Genomic DNA, 17,258 nt, shown 5'->3' on the forward strand with positions numbered 1-17,258 from the left:
AAAGTTCTGATAATTTAACCTGAACTCTTGCTATGTGGGTGCAGTTAAGAAGATCTCCTTGAAATGACGAGAAGAAAGAACAAATTGTTTTTCGTGTAAAACTAATAACGATCATCTTCATTTAATAAGGCATTTAATTTGTAAATTTCTTCAGCTGATAATGACACTCGAGCCGAATCGTAATGCTTACACCGTGAATAATATAATTAAGAAAGCGTCAAAAGAAAACGAGGCGGCGCGAAATAGGCAAAGTGTAAATAAATTAAATTCGCAAGTCGAAGATTGTTCACCGTCCAAATTACCACGTTCCAGTAGTACATTGAATCATTTATTGGTACTTTCTCTAATTTTTGGCGTTGTAGTAGTACTAAGAGTTAAAGGATCATTAAAGCTGGATGATTTCTGCAACTTATTCAGACCTACTACAATAAATACTAATGAAGCTTATGAAAACTAAGCTTAATTTGATATACTCCGCGAAAAGCAGGAGAGAATCTGTGTGGCGTAATTTATAATTTCTTCAATCCTTATCCTCCACACCAAACAGATCTTCGGCAATGCACCCTGTTCGCACGTTTCGCTCCGAATGCTGACTTTACAATGAAAAATCTACATTCGGAACGTGCGTAGAGGGTACATTGCCGAAGATCTGTTTGGTGTGGAGGATAAGGATTGAAGAAATTATAAATTACGCGACACAGATTCCCCTGCTTTTCGCGGAGTATAGCAAATAAAGCTTAATTTTCATAGTATATCATGGATTTCCGCAAAGTAACGCCTGCTTCTATCCAATACTAATGAAGCTCCTCTATTTCATTTAACTAACAACTCAAATCAATACATTAAAATTATAGTGAGTATGATGCGAGGAGGATCTCTGTATCTATCTGGAATGATATAATGCGGATGCCCAGGGAGACTAGCTTATAATATTAAAAGAGGATAACAACGATAACTATTTTAAGTTTAAGGTTGCGGTCGTCGACATGAGTCAAAAATATGCCAAAATTAAAACAGCGAGCCTTGTCTTGCAGAAGATATGTTGTGCCACAACCTGGAATAAAGAGAAGGATTAGAAATTAGTCCTTCAAATGGTTGTCCGTTATATGTAGTTTCGAAATACTAGTAAAACATTATGAACGTAACTTATACAATTGGGCCCTTTTAAAGAAGTTGAGACAATAACCTTATTTGTACTTGAGTCTTTTTCTTTAGAAAACTTCTTTAATTTGTTTCCGCAATGTTGCGAACTGTAGAGTCAAAGCCGAAAAAATAAAATGTATGTTAAGGTAAAAAGTTTCCTGGCTCACAATTAAATAGACCTACCTTCTGTAAGTTAAATAAAATGAAATTGGTCCTTTCCGAGCTTAGAAAACGTAAAAGTCTTGAAACAAACTAAATATATTAGATCAGAATTCAGTTAAATGTCCTTTTATCCTTTATAAATTAAATACAAAGAGTTTTATTTAAAGATACTAGTTTTGGGATTATTTAAAATCTTCTCGGGATGTCGGTCTACCACCCTCTTTGTGGAAAACTATTATACTGCCACAAAATATTGATAATCTTAACTGTTACAAAAATCCATATCGAGAATTTTTATAATTTTTGTGAAAAATTTAATAATAATTTTGACCCATCCACCATGTATGACCACTGAATATGTCCCACAGGTACGATGGATTTTACAGAACGGTACCACTTTTCTCGATTCCAAGAATAGTGTTGTAAAATCAACTTCTCATTTTCCCCACGGTAAACGCTTAAAACATTAGAGGAAAAATAATCTTTGTCAACTGCTAAATAGAATGACTAACTGCCTGTTCAATAAACACTACTGTGGAGTGGTTTTTGATGCTTCAATATTCGTGTACACGGTTTCTGTACGTTCTCAATTCTGTGTCAGCAATATATTTTTTTAAATCTAGTAGAGCTGTTTGTAACAGAGCTCGTCCTGGGGAACTACTATAAGCAGCATTGTTGTGCTTCGGTCAGAAGGGTGTGATTGTTTTTTTTATTCTACAAAAAGTTAGCCCTCGACTGCAATCTCACCTGGTAGTGATGATGTAGTCTAAGTTGGTAGCGGGCTAACCTGTTAGGGAGTATGGTCGTCGTACTCCTAATCGGTATCAACGCGATATCACACCGAAACACCAAATCGCTTAGCGGCACGTCTTGGTCGGGAGGGTGGTAACTAGCCACGGCCAAAGCTACCCAGCCAGACAAGATCATAGAAAATATAAGAAATTATAAATTCCCAAATCATCTCTGCCAGGAATCAAACCCGGGACCGCCCACTTAAATTCATAGTGTTCAACCGTTGCGCCAGGGAGGTCGTCGAAATCGTTGTAGAAGGCCGATATAATTGGGTACATGAGGCTTAATACCTACGCCTCAGGTTGTTGGACACAGTACTTTTAACGACGCTTTCCTAGATGCCAAACAAAATGTAACTTTTTTCATAGGCGATGGTTTTCACTTATCATTAGGTGGACCATCTGCTTAGCCCGTCAAATATATGATAAATCTTACCAATCTAGATGTTTAAATGTGACTAATTTGATAATTCCTCATACAGATGTCCTCCTGGGAAGCACGGAGTACTCAACGTCATTGGACATGTGGGGAGTGGGCTGTATATTCGTGGAGATGCTCTGCGGTGTACCAACTTTCCCCGGCGTAAGAGACACCAACGACCAACTAGATAAAATATTTAAGGTAACATTTTAATTATAATACTACTACTATACTTTTTTTTTTTTTACTAGTATAAACCCAATTTAAGGCAGTAATAACCTAGTTGATTATTCTTTTATTAAGAAAAAATATTTTATTTTGAACAATTTACGTTAAAGTAACTCGATTTCACAACTATCCTTATTCCTACAAATATTATAAATGCGAAAGTGTTTCTTGGTTGTCCTATTTCACGCAGCAACGGATTGACGTGAGTTTTTTTTGGGAAAGATTATGAACTGTGGAGATTAGTTGTGAATGACTGTTTTCGCTTAAGGTCATAGAAGATTTTCAGGAAATTTCGTAAGCTGGAGCCCCAAAGTAAGAGTAGCTTGTGTTATGGGTACTAAAACAACTGTAAAATAATTTATGTGTAACATACAATATATATAAATAGTTATAATATACAGATAAACACCCAGACACGGAAAAACATTAATGTTCGTCACTCAAACATTTTTCATTTGTGGGAATCGAATCCACGGCCTCGGACCCAGAGAGCAGGATCACTGAAGTCGAAGTCCCGGCTCCCGGGCTATAACCGCTTATAAAGATATATATATAAAAGAAATTACACATTAAAGATTTGCCTGGGTATTACGGATTATCGCTAATTATACAAAATGTTCTTTGTAGTTATTTTTAAGTTAATATTACATTTTTGGGCTTTCCCTTAATTAGTCACACAGGCGGCCTATTGTAATATGATTAATTTATACAAGGGGAGGTCGGTCCGCCCCATGACCTTTTGTGACTCGACACAAAGGTTAAGTGATGCCACTAAAACATTTTTACCCAAATTAAGTTACGTAACATTCTCTTTGAAGCTTATTTAACATCGAGTGTTTATCGAGTATACAGTAAATATTTGATCTAAAAGTTAGTATTGTCTGCCAATAGTCGTGTTAAACACCGTACTAATTAATTAAATTCTTTTCCACGTCTCCTGAATTTTATTTATAATACGTACTAATACATTGTACAAATATTTTCAATGCATGGAAACATAAATGTTCTATTTTGAACTTATGATTTTCAAAACAAATGTAATAAGAAAAGTCTAAAAAAAATATTGCAATAAGAACGCCTTCAGCTCTTTTACCAGGGAGTCCAGTGAGTTTGCTTTGACAGTAATAAGTAAGTATTTCATTGTTTTTATTGCAATCGTGTCTATAGTGGCCTTCGGAGTTCAAATTCAAATTCAAATTATTTATTTTGCCGGCCCACTATAGGGCACGGGTCTCCTCTCAGAATGAGAACCTATGTGGATGGGTTAGGCCGTAGATCACCACGCTGGTAGACTTCACACGCCTTTGAGAACGTAGAGAACTCTGACACGCGCAGGTCTAACGATGTTTACGTTCACCCTTAAAGCAAGTGATATTCTTAAAATCGCACAAAACTCCGAAAAGAAGGGAAACCGAGACCGTTGTGTAGATTAGTGTCAGATGCAATCGTCACATTGTACGATCTAAATATAAATAAATATACTACGACACTACACACATCGCCATCTAGCACCAAAGTAAGCATAGCTTGTGTTATGGGTACTAAGATAGCTGATGAATATTTTATGAATATAATACACATAAATACTTATAATATACAGATACTGCTGCACATAGGTAGATAATGTAGCTTAAGGTAGATAATGTTAATTGTATATTGTGTAAGCATCGCGTGTTTGACCTCAACTATTTGCCACAGGTGGTGGGTACTCCTACGGAGGAGAGCTGGATCGGCGTGTCCCGGTTACCGGGACTGCGGGCCCACGTGGGGCGGTGGGGCGCGTGTCCCGCCCGGCCTCTAGCGGCGGCCTTCCCCCGGCTGCGGGACGCCGGTCGGGACGCGCAGCGCCTGGCTGCATCGTTACTGCAGCCGGACCCGACGCGTCGTCTGTCCGCACCCCGCGCGCTGATGCACGAGTACTTCGCCTCTCTGCCATCCCGCCTCTCGCACCTGCCTGATGGTGAGCTCCTACGATGTTCTTTTATTATTATTATTATTAAACTCTTTATTTGTATACCACAACATTTAAAATATAACAAAAACAGAAACATCGAAAGAAGTAGTAATACAAAAGGCGGCCTTATCGCTTAATAGCGATCTCTGCCAGGCAACCTTAGAATTAGGAAAAAAAAAGAAGAGGAGAATAGACTGCTGGTGGTACAAATATTAAAATACATACATGCAAATAACTACATGCCAATACATAAACTAGTGTGCACAAATAGATAAAAAGTAAATAATATAATAAATAAATAAATATAAAAATAAACTAATATATATAATAACAACACTTACATAATTAAATACTTTAACATACAATAAATGAGTAAGTACATATATACATACTATTAAAAGTCGTTAACAATATAATGGGCCTTAACTGCTCTTTTAAATATCGCCAGTGATTTGGATCGTCGTATGCTCAATGGAAGCGCATTCCACAATTCCACAGCTCGTACGCTAAACGAACGCTTATAAAATTTTGTCTTAAGATAAGGCATACACAGCGTCAGCGCACGGCACGATCTTACACCAGATTGCTCACCAAGAAAAGTGAACTTCTCTTTTAAATACGAGGGAGTATTTAGATGAAATAACACACAGTACAGAAGAGAAAGTACATGCATATCCCGGCGACGACGAATAGGAAGCCACTTGAGTTTTTGTCGAAATACGGAAACATGGTCATATTTGCGAAGGCCAAATATGAACCGAATAGCCAGATTTTGAAGACGCTCAAGTTTATTAAGCTGATCCTCGGTCAGATTAAGAAAGCTTGCATCCGCATAATCGAGAATAGATAGAAAAAGAGAATGTGCTAGCATAACTTTGGTCGGAATTGGAAGAAATGATTGCAGCCTTCGCAACGAGCTCATCGCCACAAACACTTTCTGACTCAGCTCTTTGACATGCACTGTCCATGACAATTCCCGGTCGAGGTATACACCAAGATCTTTCACAGAGTCACAAAAAGGAATAGCGATGCCATTATAAATAACAGAAGGAATGCTCAGCCAATCAACCCTCGCGATCATTCCTGAGCTACCAATAACGATAGCTTTTGATTTTGCAGGATTGACCTTTAGCCCATATTGCCTGCTCCACTCAGAAATTGCAGCCATATCTTCACTATTTCTTCCTTTTTAGATCGCGCGCCTGAAGTTCCATTTTGAAGACTTTCGCGCCACAAATACAATCAAATATCAACATTCTATTGCAACATTAATCTGTATGTATGAGAAGGGGAGAAGAAAAAAAGGAGTTGCAGGTTGCACGCTGGACCCATGCGGCAGATGGCTGTTTCAAACTGCCTATAAAAAACCTAGTGCAGCAGTAAACATCCATTGGTTGACGTGATCATGCTGAGACTAACTTACAACTAAACTTGTCAATTGCATCCGCAGAAACAAAAGTGCGGTTCAGCATCATGCTGCAGGTTTTTAAAATGAAATATTAGCTATTTCAGTTCAAAAAACTGAGATACCGCGTTATGTACTGATGCCTGTTTTTTTCTGCACTTTGGCCACAAAATTTGAACTACAGTGGTAAATGGTAACAGCAGCGTCTCGTGTGAGCCGACCCCTTAATTTTGTTTGTTCAATATATTGCTTGCTTTTGCATTATCACAAGTGCATTACCTCGTGTATTTACTATTATTTAACTTATTACCACTGTTAACTTCTTTTAAGGAAAGATGGAAGGAAAGATCAGGAAAGCATCTCTTATAGTACCTGATTCCATTAGAAGGTGTAACGTACGTATCCTGTGAGATGGAGCTCCCCGTTGCAATTTCCACATCTAATCTACGTGCAGTTATAATTACTGTCAGATAAAATCTTGGTCCTGCAACAATCATGCCAATCATATTTCTCTATTGTTACAGAGGTGTCGATCTTCACGGTGGAGGGCGTCTGCTTGCACCCAGAAGACTAGACGGGCGCACGCGAATCTGTTAATTTGTTCCTCCCACTGCGGTGCGTTCGTTAGTTAGTACCTTTCAATTCCTATAGTTGTAACTGCGGTCGGAACGGTTCAGTTTCGACGGACCAACGTCTCGTGATAGTCTCCCCCTTAGCTAAACACTCGAACGAGCATCGCCGAGGGCCTCCGCTGTATGAAGCCGGAAAAATTTGTAACATGCCATCAGACCCTGACGCCTCGCCACTCGTGTTGAGTTGAGAATCAATACTCGTGGCGTGGCTTTCTATGTAGTGTTTTATTTGATCAGAAGTACACTATAATCTATCGATTTGAAAGTGTGGATTGTGTCATAGAAAACACTACGATTTAATTAGTCTCAACGAGCGTGGCTCTGGTCAGATGTTATAAATGTGCTGTGGTCACAACACGACACTGCTCCGATCTGGCTCATAGCTTTTCATTTAACTGTGTACTTTTAAGTCTAAACTACATATACTACTCGGTGCCTGAAGCCTTTAAGTTTCGCTCATTATATTTCGATCACAAACACATACATTATAAGGCTAACATAATGCTATATTCAGGCCTAAAAGGATGTTGTTAGCTGATCATTATTATGTGGTACATATTAAATGTATGCGATAAATGGGATACGCATTGAATATCAACCACAAAATATTTGCGTTCTATTTACCTACGTTATTTATTTTCTGATGGACCTAACACATAACAGTAAACATTTCGGCACTCTTACCCATAATTGGCTAACTGCCCTGACACATGGCTGGCTACAACACCTAAATCGACGCCACGATCATTGATTTAAACCGAAGTATTTAATATAACATATTACTGACAAGGCAACACGTATCGTCGTGTATAAAAACTCGTTTTAGGAAATACACAGTTCTAAAAATATTTGAATCAATACACGCGACGTGTAGTCGGTTTAACTTTAAAAGTCCACAGTGAATTGATAATCGGCGAGTCTCAACGGAGCAGTTACCTATTTAACAGTGTGGACCTTCAATACTCTTCAACTGTCGATCGCTTCGACTCAAATACGTTAGCGCTTGTTAAGCTTCTAATATTATCCATCCATATAATTCAATTATTCTATGGTGACAAGGTATACTGATTAGGTATCGTTGTGTACCGTTAATTTGTATAAATATATATATTTTAAACAGAGCAGTGTGCCATGTATATCTATAACTGAGAGTATGAGTTATTTTAAATGAAGATTTTTACGCTGGATATATGCTCATAATTTTGGTAAAAATTTTGAAGATGTTTATTTATATTTACTAAGGGATATTGTGAGCTCTGATGCGGTCTTATGAAGTACCCTTTTTTAGTCGGCACCGAGCTTTATCGTTTATGTGAAGGTTACCAAGATGAGTGTCCTATTTAGAGCCTAAACAATGAAAGCTAATTAATTGTCGGTCGTCAAACGCCCTTTTCAAAAATTATTTTGGTATATCATCTCTATGAAATTTTAAAATATTGTTGAAGTCTCAGAAATTTTAGAACAAAGTATAGTCTAAGAATTATTAAGGTAATAACACATTTGCGACACTCCAAGTGCACCGTGCATATTCGTAGATCTGACGCCACATCACATTAGTTTTTTTGTGGTAAACTAATGGCGTCAAGTGCTGTGCGAAATCACGCTAGATAGTAAACATCAAAACTATTAACCACAATCTGCAACACTCTGATTTAAATCGATTTCGGGTTATTATAACATACCAGGATGTAATTTCAATCAATACACGTGGCGTGAGGTGGGATATTGCAAATGTGTTTCCATCAGAGTTATTGTTACATGTGTTGTTTGGTAACTAAACCCTGAGTTAAACTTTAAAAAGGACATTCTTATTGGGCGACGGGAATACTTGTCGAAAAACGATTCGTAAAATCACTTTCGCACGCTGTTGGGGCTAGGCTTTGATAAATTAATTTAGCGTCTGTCTTAAGTTGATTGCACATTATGGCACCAGTATCAACGCATTGTGTCCTGGATCGAGTGCTGATGACGCCATCCGCATTTCGCCCGCTCGAATTCACCGCGTGTAACTCGGTCCGGCTATAATGTGCAATTGGCATTAATGTGCACATTCTTACGGTGCTAATAAAGGAACTTTATGGTGGGATATAATTGTAAATGTAGAGACATACTTTACTTCCTAAAATTTTACCTGCAACTGGTTTTAAAGCTTCAGTTCAACCTAACTGCTACACTCAAGAGATCCTAGCAGAACGTTCGTAAAATAAGGACAAGAACAAATGAGTATAGACTTTAAAGCTAGGTGCATAAGGTTAATTTTACTTTTTATCTTTAGTATAGGTACAAGCGTAATCTTTAAACTAAACTATGTCTCTATTTTTACCTCTTGCAAGATTTTTTTAAGCTAAGGACCGCTTCCAGTGAAACAACAAAAGATAAAGGAGACATCATCCAAAATTTATTTTAAAACGCGACAAGATCTCAGGTTTATTAAGTGTGGGACCGTCCTTTTGTAAAGTGTAACGTGATAGGTTCGATTATAGAACATATACTTAATAATAAAATAATCTGTACCAGAATGTAGATGGGAAGCTAGGTGTCTAGGTGATTTAGTGAATTTACCAGTTTAGCGAAATTTTTAGCGGCAGGGCTCGGAAAATAACTTAGAGCAATAGGTTTCTGAGCGAGAGAATGGTTAAGTAGAAAGGTTTGCGGAAATAACTACTCGTACTTGACCGTTATCTTTTTGGAGCATAAAGCGCATTATCCACCTCAAACGAAGCTATGCTAATACTGTTTTACTTATTTTGCATCACAACAACACCAAATTTACCCTAGCATAGTTTACTTTGATTTCTTCCTTTACATTAAAAGGAAGTTCGATACTGAAATTTGTGCCAGTAAGGGTCATAGAAAATCTTGTGTAAAATGAACACACCTATCCGTCCCGACTAGCACTGAGAGTTTATCCTCAATCAGAACTACAAAATGACCAATACAACACTTGTGTAGTAATAACTTGTAAAGCGTGCTGTAATAATAATGTTAGTTTTACAGCTCTAATACTTTTAAATTAGCTCACGATCAGGGTATTGATACCGTCAGTTTTCAAGCATGATACATCTTTCACGTATAATTATGTAAAGTAAGAACCGGAACTGAAAACAACGGTTTCGTTAGCCCGCAGATCCTGAAATGCCATGTGGGCTTATTAACATCGCTTAACAGTATTGTTTTGAAATGATATTATTTTATGGTGTACCTTAAAACAAAGAGCATCAACGATATAAAAGTGAGATTTAAGCATTCCTTAAATCTCACTTTTATACTTTATACTGCTTTAAGCCATGGTAGTAATCCCCCTTCCGTTATGAGTTTAGCCGATCCGATAAGAGTAATGTCTATTAAGCTGATACGTACCTACTATTTTATACAACGTAGCTTCGCTTGCAGTGGATATCGTGCATAAGACTTCAACCTTACATTAGTCTAGAGAATTGAAACAGGAAATCCGGCCCTGTTTAGTGGTCCCTCACGTCGTTAGGGTTAGGGGTGCGATGTACGTAGACGCCGGCACATTGGCAACTTGAGAACTGTAACACTTTGATAAATACTTTAAGGTAATTCCTCAAATGAATAGAGATATTAAACGATGAAACGAATATCATTTTTTTTTCTTAAATATAGTTCAACGGGTACATACCACGATAATATTTTTGGATTTGTCGATATTTCGACCCAGTTACATGGATCGTGGCCACGACGGGACCCGTCCGACCCGTAAATTTAAGAAATGTTGATTAATCACGAAAACCCTAGTTTAAAATCTTGAATATAATTTTGTCAACTATGCCTATTTCCCTGTACGCATTTGAAGGGATCGAATTTTACCCTCTTGGTATATTGTATTTATATAACTATAACTGCTTTTTCTTTGGTGTACTTTTACATATTATGGTTTGTAAAAGTGTAATAATTCATTCATTCATTCAATTCGGGCCAGTAAATACAGGTTTTTTACGGTCAATTGGGTGGAGTCAATAATGTCTTTCAGATACTTATTTTAACGGATCATCAAGACGAATTAGCATCAGAATAACAGATCATCTTCAAACAACAGTAAAAAAGACCCCGTCTGCTTCCATCAGTCGGGGAGGTTATATTTTATATACAATTTGTCACTTGCCAGAAATGTCTAAAGCGCGTCGACAGATTTTAGCCTGATTTCCAATATTAAAAATGACATAGGATATCATTAGTATAAACACTTACAAATCATTCTTCTTATGACGCTAGAAGGATATTGCTAATATTTTTTTAATTTTGTTTCCATTTGGTGAAAAATTTAATTTTAACTGTATAACTAAGTCTTTATTTCACATATCTACCCCGCACCAGTTGTATGCCTCGAATTAAAAATAAACTATTTGTAGGCAAAATTGGGTCCACCAAAAGCTAGCAAGGCAAATCGCAATGTAGCTCCATCGAAAACAAAGACAAGCTAATATTTGTGTTCGCAACCTTTTTGTGTCTAGAGTATTGTGTTCTAGTATTTCATTACCACACGAACACAAAAAGAACTGCATTGGCAATGCGACAATATTACAAACAAAGCACATAAAACATATTTTTTTTGAGTAGGTAAACTCAGAAACGTTGTCCCGGCAGATTAAGTTTAAACGTCTTTCTACTTTTGACAGTTAATTGTCATAAATTATCAGTAACCCTTGTGAGTTTTAAATTAAACAAACTGACGTTTATTTATCATTTCGAGGCGTAATTTGACTAGATTTTTTTCAGTGCAGAGAGCTTATCGAATCCAATAAATTATGCCATATGCCAAAGTTTGTGGCATCCCTATAAAATCGTGGCATTCACTGATATATTTTTATTTACTTCTGTGCGACGTATTATGTAAAATTATGGATTTCCGCAAACGCTGATGTAACTTTTTACATCTAACTTTAAATTTTCACTATAACGTACAGACACAGAGTACAGATTCCTAAAGTTGATTGAACATATGGGATGGGACGCCACGAAATGGCCAACGAAATTCTTCGTCTCGTAACGTGCGTTCAACTGAAGTTTATATTATTCAAAGTGAATGTAAGAAAATCTTCGTAGTCTGACTTGAAAATGTTCTTGAAAGATTTATCATAAGTTTCTGAACGACATTTCGCAAAGACAATGCCGGTCCAGTCTGAGTCGACTTGACTAGACATTCTCATTTTATTCACTGTGAATGAAGCAAGCAATATAGCCGGGATTTGAAAGCGTTTTGATGGTTTTACAATGTTGCTCCGCTTAGTGAATGGGATAAAAACTTCATTGTTATACAAGTGGTTGAAATTACGTGCTACACATACAACTGAACGACTAAGTAAAGTGAAATGAACTTAGTAAGTATTCATTTTACTAGAATATTCTAGTCTATGTGGAAATTCTAATGTCCTATTTGATAGTCTGCCCGCCCGTACCTACATATCGAGATAATAGATCCTTGTTCCGTCAGGAGGATAAATTGCATGCGTAAATCATCATTATCTTCCTCAACCTTTTAGGACCCCACGGCTGGGCATAGACCTCTCATAGGGAACAATGCCTGTTTTCACTAACGACGAACTATGCAATGCCTAAGTATGTAACTTCTAATCAAACAAGATTCCTAGGCAACCTTTTGCCAATCGATTTTCATTAGGCAACTGATAAAGCCTAACTTGTCTATGGTTCTTGCCACAAGGTATGGTATTTAGTGTTTGTATTGTCATATTTTTCATATTTCGTATGGGTTTAAAGTTTATTAAAAAAAAAAAAACGATTTCCCAAATTGACATGGCGCCTAACGTCGTTTGTCATTATCTATGAGTTTATCAAACGATTTCATTTCTACGCATCACCCAAATCATTAAGTATCCGTAATCTTAAGCTTTTTCCAGGTTTAGTGAAATCTGGTAAGATAAGACTAATAAGGTATGCTTAGACTCTCCACGCTGTTGTTTCGTGGGTTTGCATACTTAACCCTGCACCTCAGGCTATTTATATCCCACAGCTGGGCCAAATAAGAGGAACATAGAGCATGGGATGGCGGGCGGAACTAACTTAACGTGCTGTATTAAGTAAGGGGGTAGATAACGCCAACTTCCAAACTAGGGTGTATCTGATTTATTTTTGACAGAAATGTTCCAAACAACTAATTCTCTGTCCTTATAAGCCGTAGTCGAACTTGCTATACATTAGACCGACATGGCAGTTCCGGGGCATGTACTGAGATACACACGGCCTGTCAGTCCTACCCGGATTGCAACACACGTAAAAACCACAAGTTTTACCTACATGAATGTTAATGACCGATTTAAAGGATACTTGATGTATCTGGATAAATTGAAGTAATTCTGTAAGACTTTTATCACTTTTATTAAAACGCTTTCTTTTAAAAATAATATTAAAATTTTTATTCAAATTAAAAAATGGCTATAATACATTGGGGTAGTACGAAAAGAGATTTTTAAAAAACGTTCATTTACACCATTTTTTCGCCAGTTTATTCGCATAAAAATTGGCTTTAAATTAATGGTTCGGATTACGAATATTATAATATTCACTATAATTTTCTTTACGTCTAGATAAATGAGATTTATGCAAATAGTACTTTAATACGATTTCATATAAGAAATATCATGCATAATTTACTTATCAAACTGAAATTTCATCTACATTAACAATAATTTAAAGCTTTATTCGTCATAGATCGTATGCTATGCACTGCCATTTTTAACCGTCTGCACCGGAAGGGTCAGATTTTTAAGACAGTAAACATCTAGTTAGGCTAAATAAATTGATTGCAGGCTGCAGCGTGAGTCGGAGAAGCATATAACCTTGTGTCATACACTTGCGACAGTGTGCATTTTAATAGTAGTGTTGAGTTGTCAGTGTGCGCGGAAACTAGCGAAGTGTATAATTATAGTGTAGAGTAGTTAATACAGAGCTTTAGGAACGTTTATATTGAACGGGAAACGGCATTCGACGCAAAAATTAAGACTGCTCTCAGAATGTGATATACTGTTATGAAAAAAAAGGTTGTTTCAGTATAAAATATATTGTAGGAAAATTTGTAAAAATGCAAGGTTAATTTTTAGGGAAATAATGATTACAAAACATTTGAAGTTTGTATTTCGAGGCGACGTTAAATATTCTTTTCTAATTCAAATCAATTGATTGGGACATCTCTGTTATCAACTTTTTCTATGCTTGATTAGGTATTTTGTTATTCTAACTTACAGTTTATAGTTAGCATGTTGTCCTAGAACTATATGGCTTTATATATTGATGAACTTTGAAGTTATGGTTATCGTTGAAATCGATCTCTAGAACAGAGCTATCAGATTGTGACGTGTTGTTGCAATAATTTTATCACGTCAGACAATCATCTAATTGGTTATTTATCCATATCTCCGCTGCTAATACTTTGACTTTGACTTTGACTTTAATACATCTCTTTGAGCGCATTTGGATTCGTCAAATAACTGCAAAGAGAACTTTAGTTTCTTAATTGAATCTAATCTCTACCAAGTTCGCTCGTTTATCTTAGTCTACATAATTTGTGGATGTTACGTGAACGAAATTAGATCCGTGCATTAATTAGTCGAATGCCGTTTCCCATTCTCTCCGCTTAGTTAACCCTAATTCGGCTCCGAACACCAAACTAGCGAGTAAATTTGTATAGAGAAACGCAATACTTTCACTGTAAATGATTTGTTGAGTTTTTTCTAAGTGTGTAATTTAACTATTGAGATCACCCGTTGAGTGAGGCACTGGCATTCGTGATGTAGCCTGGGCCTAACGTAAGGTATCAAGTTAACAAACGTTACGCTTGAGTTATGTTGATTTGTATAAATTTGTCAAACGTTAATTTGTCGAATTTGTATGTATTTGCCAAACGTTAATTTGTCGAATTTGTATGTATTTGTCAAAGGTTAATTTGTCGTATTTATATGTATTTGTCAAATAAATAAATAAATATACTACGACAATACACACATCGCCATCTAGCCCCAAAGTAAGCGTAGCTTGTGTTACGGGTACTGAGATAGCTGATGAATATTTTTTTATGAATATAATACACATAAATACTTATAATATACAGTCGAGCAGTAATTTGTCTAATTTTTATGTATTTTTCAAATTTGTATGAATACGACAAATCATTACGTTTAATCGTCCTTCTGTAATGACAATTCTACGGCAACGAAACGTTTTGTTTACTTGAACACTCACACAAATGGCCCTGTAATATAGAGTGTATATTGTTAAAAAACGGAGCATTTAACTGAATGAAATATGTTGAAGTGAGGGTAAATTTGATGCTAATGGAGTGTGTGTTGTCAACTTTTATTATCAGCGCTGAAATGAATGGACATTTCATTAAAATCGTATCCATTAACATCGTATACATTAGTCTGCAGGGTAGATGTACTGACTAATACCCAACCGGCAAGTAAAATAGCGTTCAAGTAAAATGCCGCATAGGAACCAATAACGGTTTGAGGAAGAACTCCATCTTCCATGACATCTTCTAGGTTTTAGCGCTTTCATTTTACACTAGTGTTAGGTGGGACTGCAGTGAAGCAATAACTAATCATCAAATAATTGCAATATAGCTGTAGTCTCACTCGAGATAATTAATAATGCAGTTTAGAATGGTAGGGGTATATCAGTCATATAAACCCCTAATAGGTTTCAATGCGGCATCGTGATGGATAACATGGCGGCTCGCCTTTGTCGGTAACTAGAGCTAAGGCTCACACTAAAAAAATCTGAATATTTTTAATTCTCAAACCTGTTGGGTATCGCACCTCCAACTTAGCGCCAGGAAAGTTGATAAAATATCAAGGCATCAATTTAGCACTCATTATTTTTTACACTTGTTTCCTATTGGTAACATTACTATTTTGTTCATACATAACCGGTTCCTATATTATATTATTATAACGTTGTATTTACAGTTAAGGTGTCTAACAAATAATTATAGTCACATATAATGAACTGTTTTTACATGTTTGTAACAATGAAGTAATTATAAACTGTTGAAGAAAGTCTGTTATGGGAACTCGGCAATTTTTTTAAAATATTACATGTTATGTATATATGTTAAACACATTTTAAGGGGTGTAAACGATAAATGTACCTAAGCGATTATTAAATATAAAAGACGTCGCTCAGTAAAGAAAATTACATAAATAATTTTAGGCACTTATCGTTTAGACACCGTATAAATTTGGTCTCATAAATAAAATATGAAGATAACTCTTAAGAGTGAAATGGAAAATGCTTAAAAAAAATCGAATTAACTCTTACTGTTGCTAAAAGCATCTAGTGTAACTTTTTCGGTTAGCCAATGGAACAGGGGTTACGTTAAGTTGTCAAAAAACTATTCGGTCGTCTAAACAAAATGATCGATTTATTTTTGATCAATGAAAACTTAGTTTCTTTGAAAACTTACACTATGGTCGATGAATCGACGAGAAGATTTTATTCATAAGACCGAATTGGGTCTATCGATAAGAAACAAGTGTAATCATTCGAATGGCGATATCGTGTACCGTTAAGTGTATTTTGCATTTGAATAATCAAGAACTGATGTTACGATTTGGTCGATAGGCGAACTTTGTATATATTAGTCGTATTAGTTTATTTTGTGTTAGTCTCTCCAGTCCTCTACGAGTTGCCATTGCTGTTTCGTGTTTCTTTTTTTATTTCTATAACTTGAATATTTTGTATAAAACGATGATAGTATATATTATTTTAATTTTCTGTTTTATTACATTACATCACATCTGTTTTTAAGTTTAACAACGAGGCATTGGAGTTACGTTTGTTTGTGAGTTTGATATTATCAGTGGTGTGCACTGGGTTTTGGGAAAATTGCATAAAGCGACAAAATTCTCCTCCTATACGATTTATATATAAATTTTTGGGTAGGCAGTGCTTTTGTTAATATATGAAGTGCACGCCACTGGATTATATGAAGTTGTTAATTTAGCCCTTGATGCAAATAACAAATTAATGTAATTTCCAATATTATGCCCCTTTGGTTTACTTAAAAACTTACACTAGGAGCACCCTTTCAACTGTCTAACGCCCGAAATTTATAATGAAACTGATCCAAAATCGTTAGAGGACAGATTGCATTGAGTAGTAATGTCCTTTTCTTACAATTCCGTGTCGATAAGTCATCGTCGTCGACGTGTAAGCAATCTGTCATCTGAAAACTTTAGATTTGTTTTATTATGAACTTCGAGTATTACGAGTCACATTGAAACGACCGCATCGCTACTAGTGTACGACAAAAACATTTTTTTTTTTGGTTAGAAGAATTAATATAATTAAAGTCAGATGCGACTGACTACCTCGGACTTGTTAAGGGCAAGCAAATGTGTGCTTTCGATCGGCAAATGTGTAAAGAAAATTATTGCCCATGCATCGTTTTATCTTAATATTTAATGAATCTGTCGGTATATTTAAAGTTTATAAGTTCACAATATCGAATATTATTTTTATTTAGTTTTTAATATAAAAATAT

At 36.0% G+C, this 17,258-nt stretch overlaps 1 protein-coding gene across 2 annotated transcripts in view; it reads left to right on the forward strand.

Moving 5' to 3' along the window:
- Positions 1-9,934, forward strand: part of LOC120630709 (cyclin-dependent kinase 14) — a 149,396-nt gene extending 139,462 nt beyond the window's left edge. For both annotated transcript variants that reach the window (XM_039899995.1, XM_039899996.1), the window contains exons 9-11: positions 2,579-2,718; positions 4,444-4,705; positions 6,629-9,934. In XM_039899995.1, coding sequence (XP_039755929.1) covers positions 2,579-2,718; positions 4,444-4,705; positions 6,629-6,678 — 452 coding nt within the window. In that variant the 3' untranslated portion in view covers positions 6,679-9,934. The remainder of the gene's footprint in view (positions 1-2,578; positions 2,719-4,443; positions 4,706-6,628) is intronic.
- The last annotated feature ends 7,324 nt before the right edge of the window (positions 9,935-17,258 follow it).

This window comes from Pararge aegeria, chromosome 16 (genome assembly GCF_905163445.1).
Source record: "Pararge aegeria chromosome 16, ilParAegt1.1, whole genome shotgun sequence".
In the NCBI taxonomy this organism is placed as follows: domain Eukaryota; kingdom Metazoa; phylum Arthropoda; class Insecta; order Lepidoptera; family Nymphalidae; genus Pararge; species Pararge aegeria.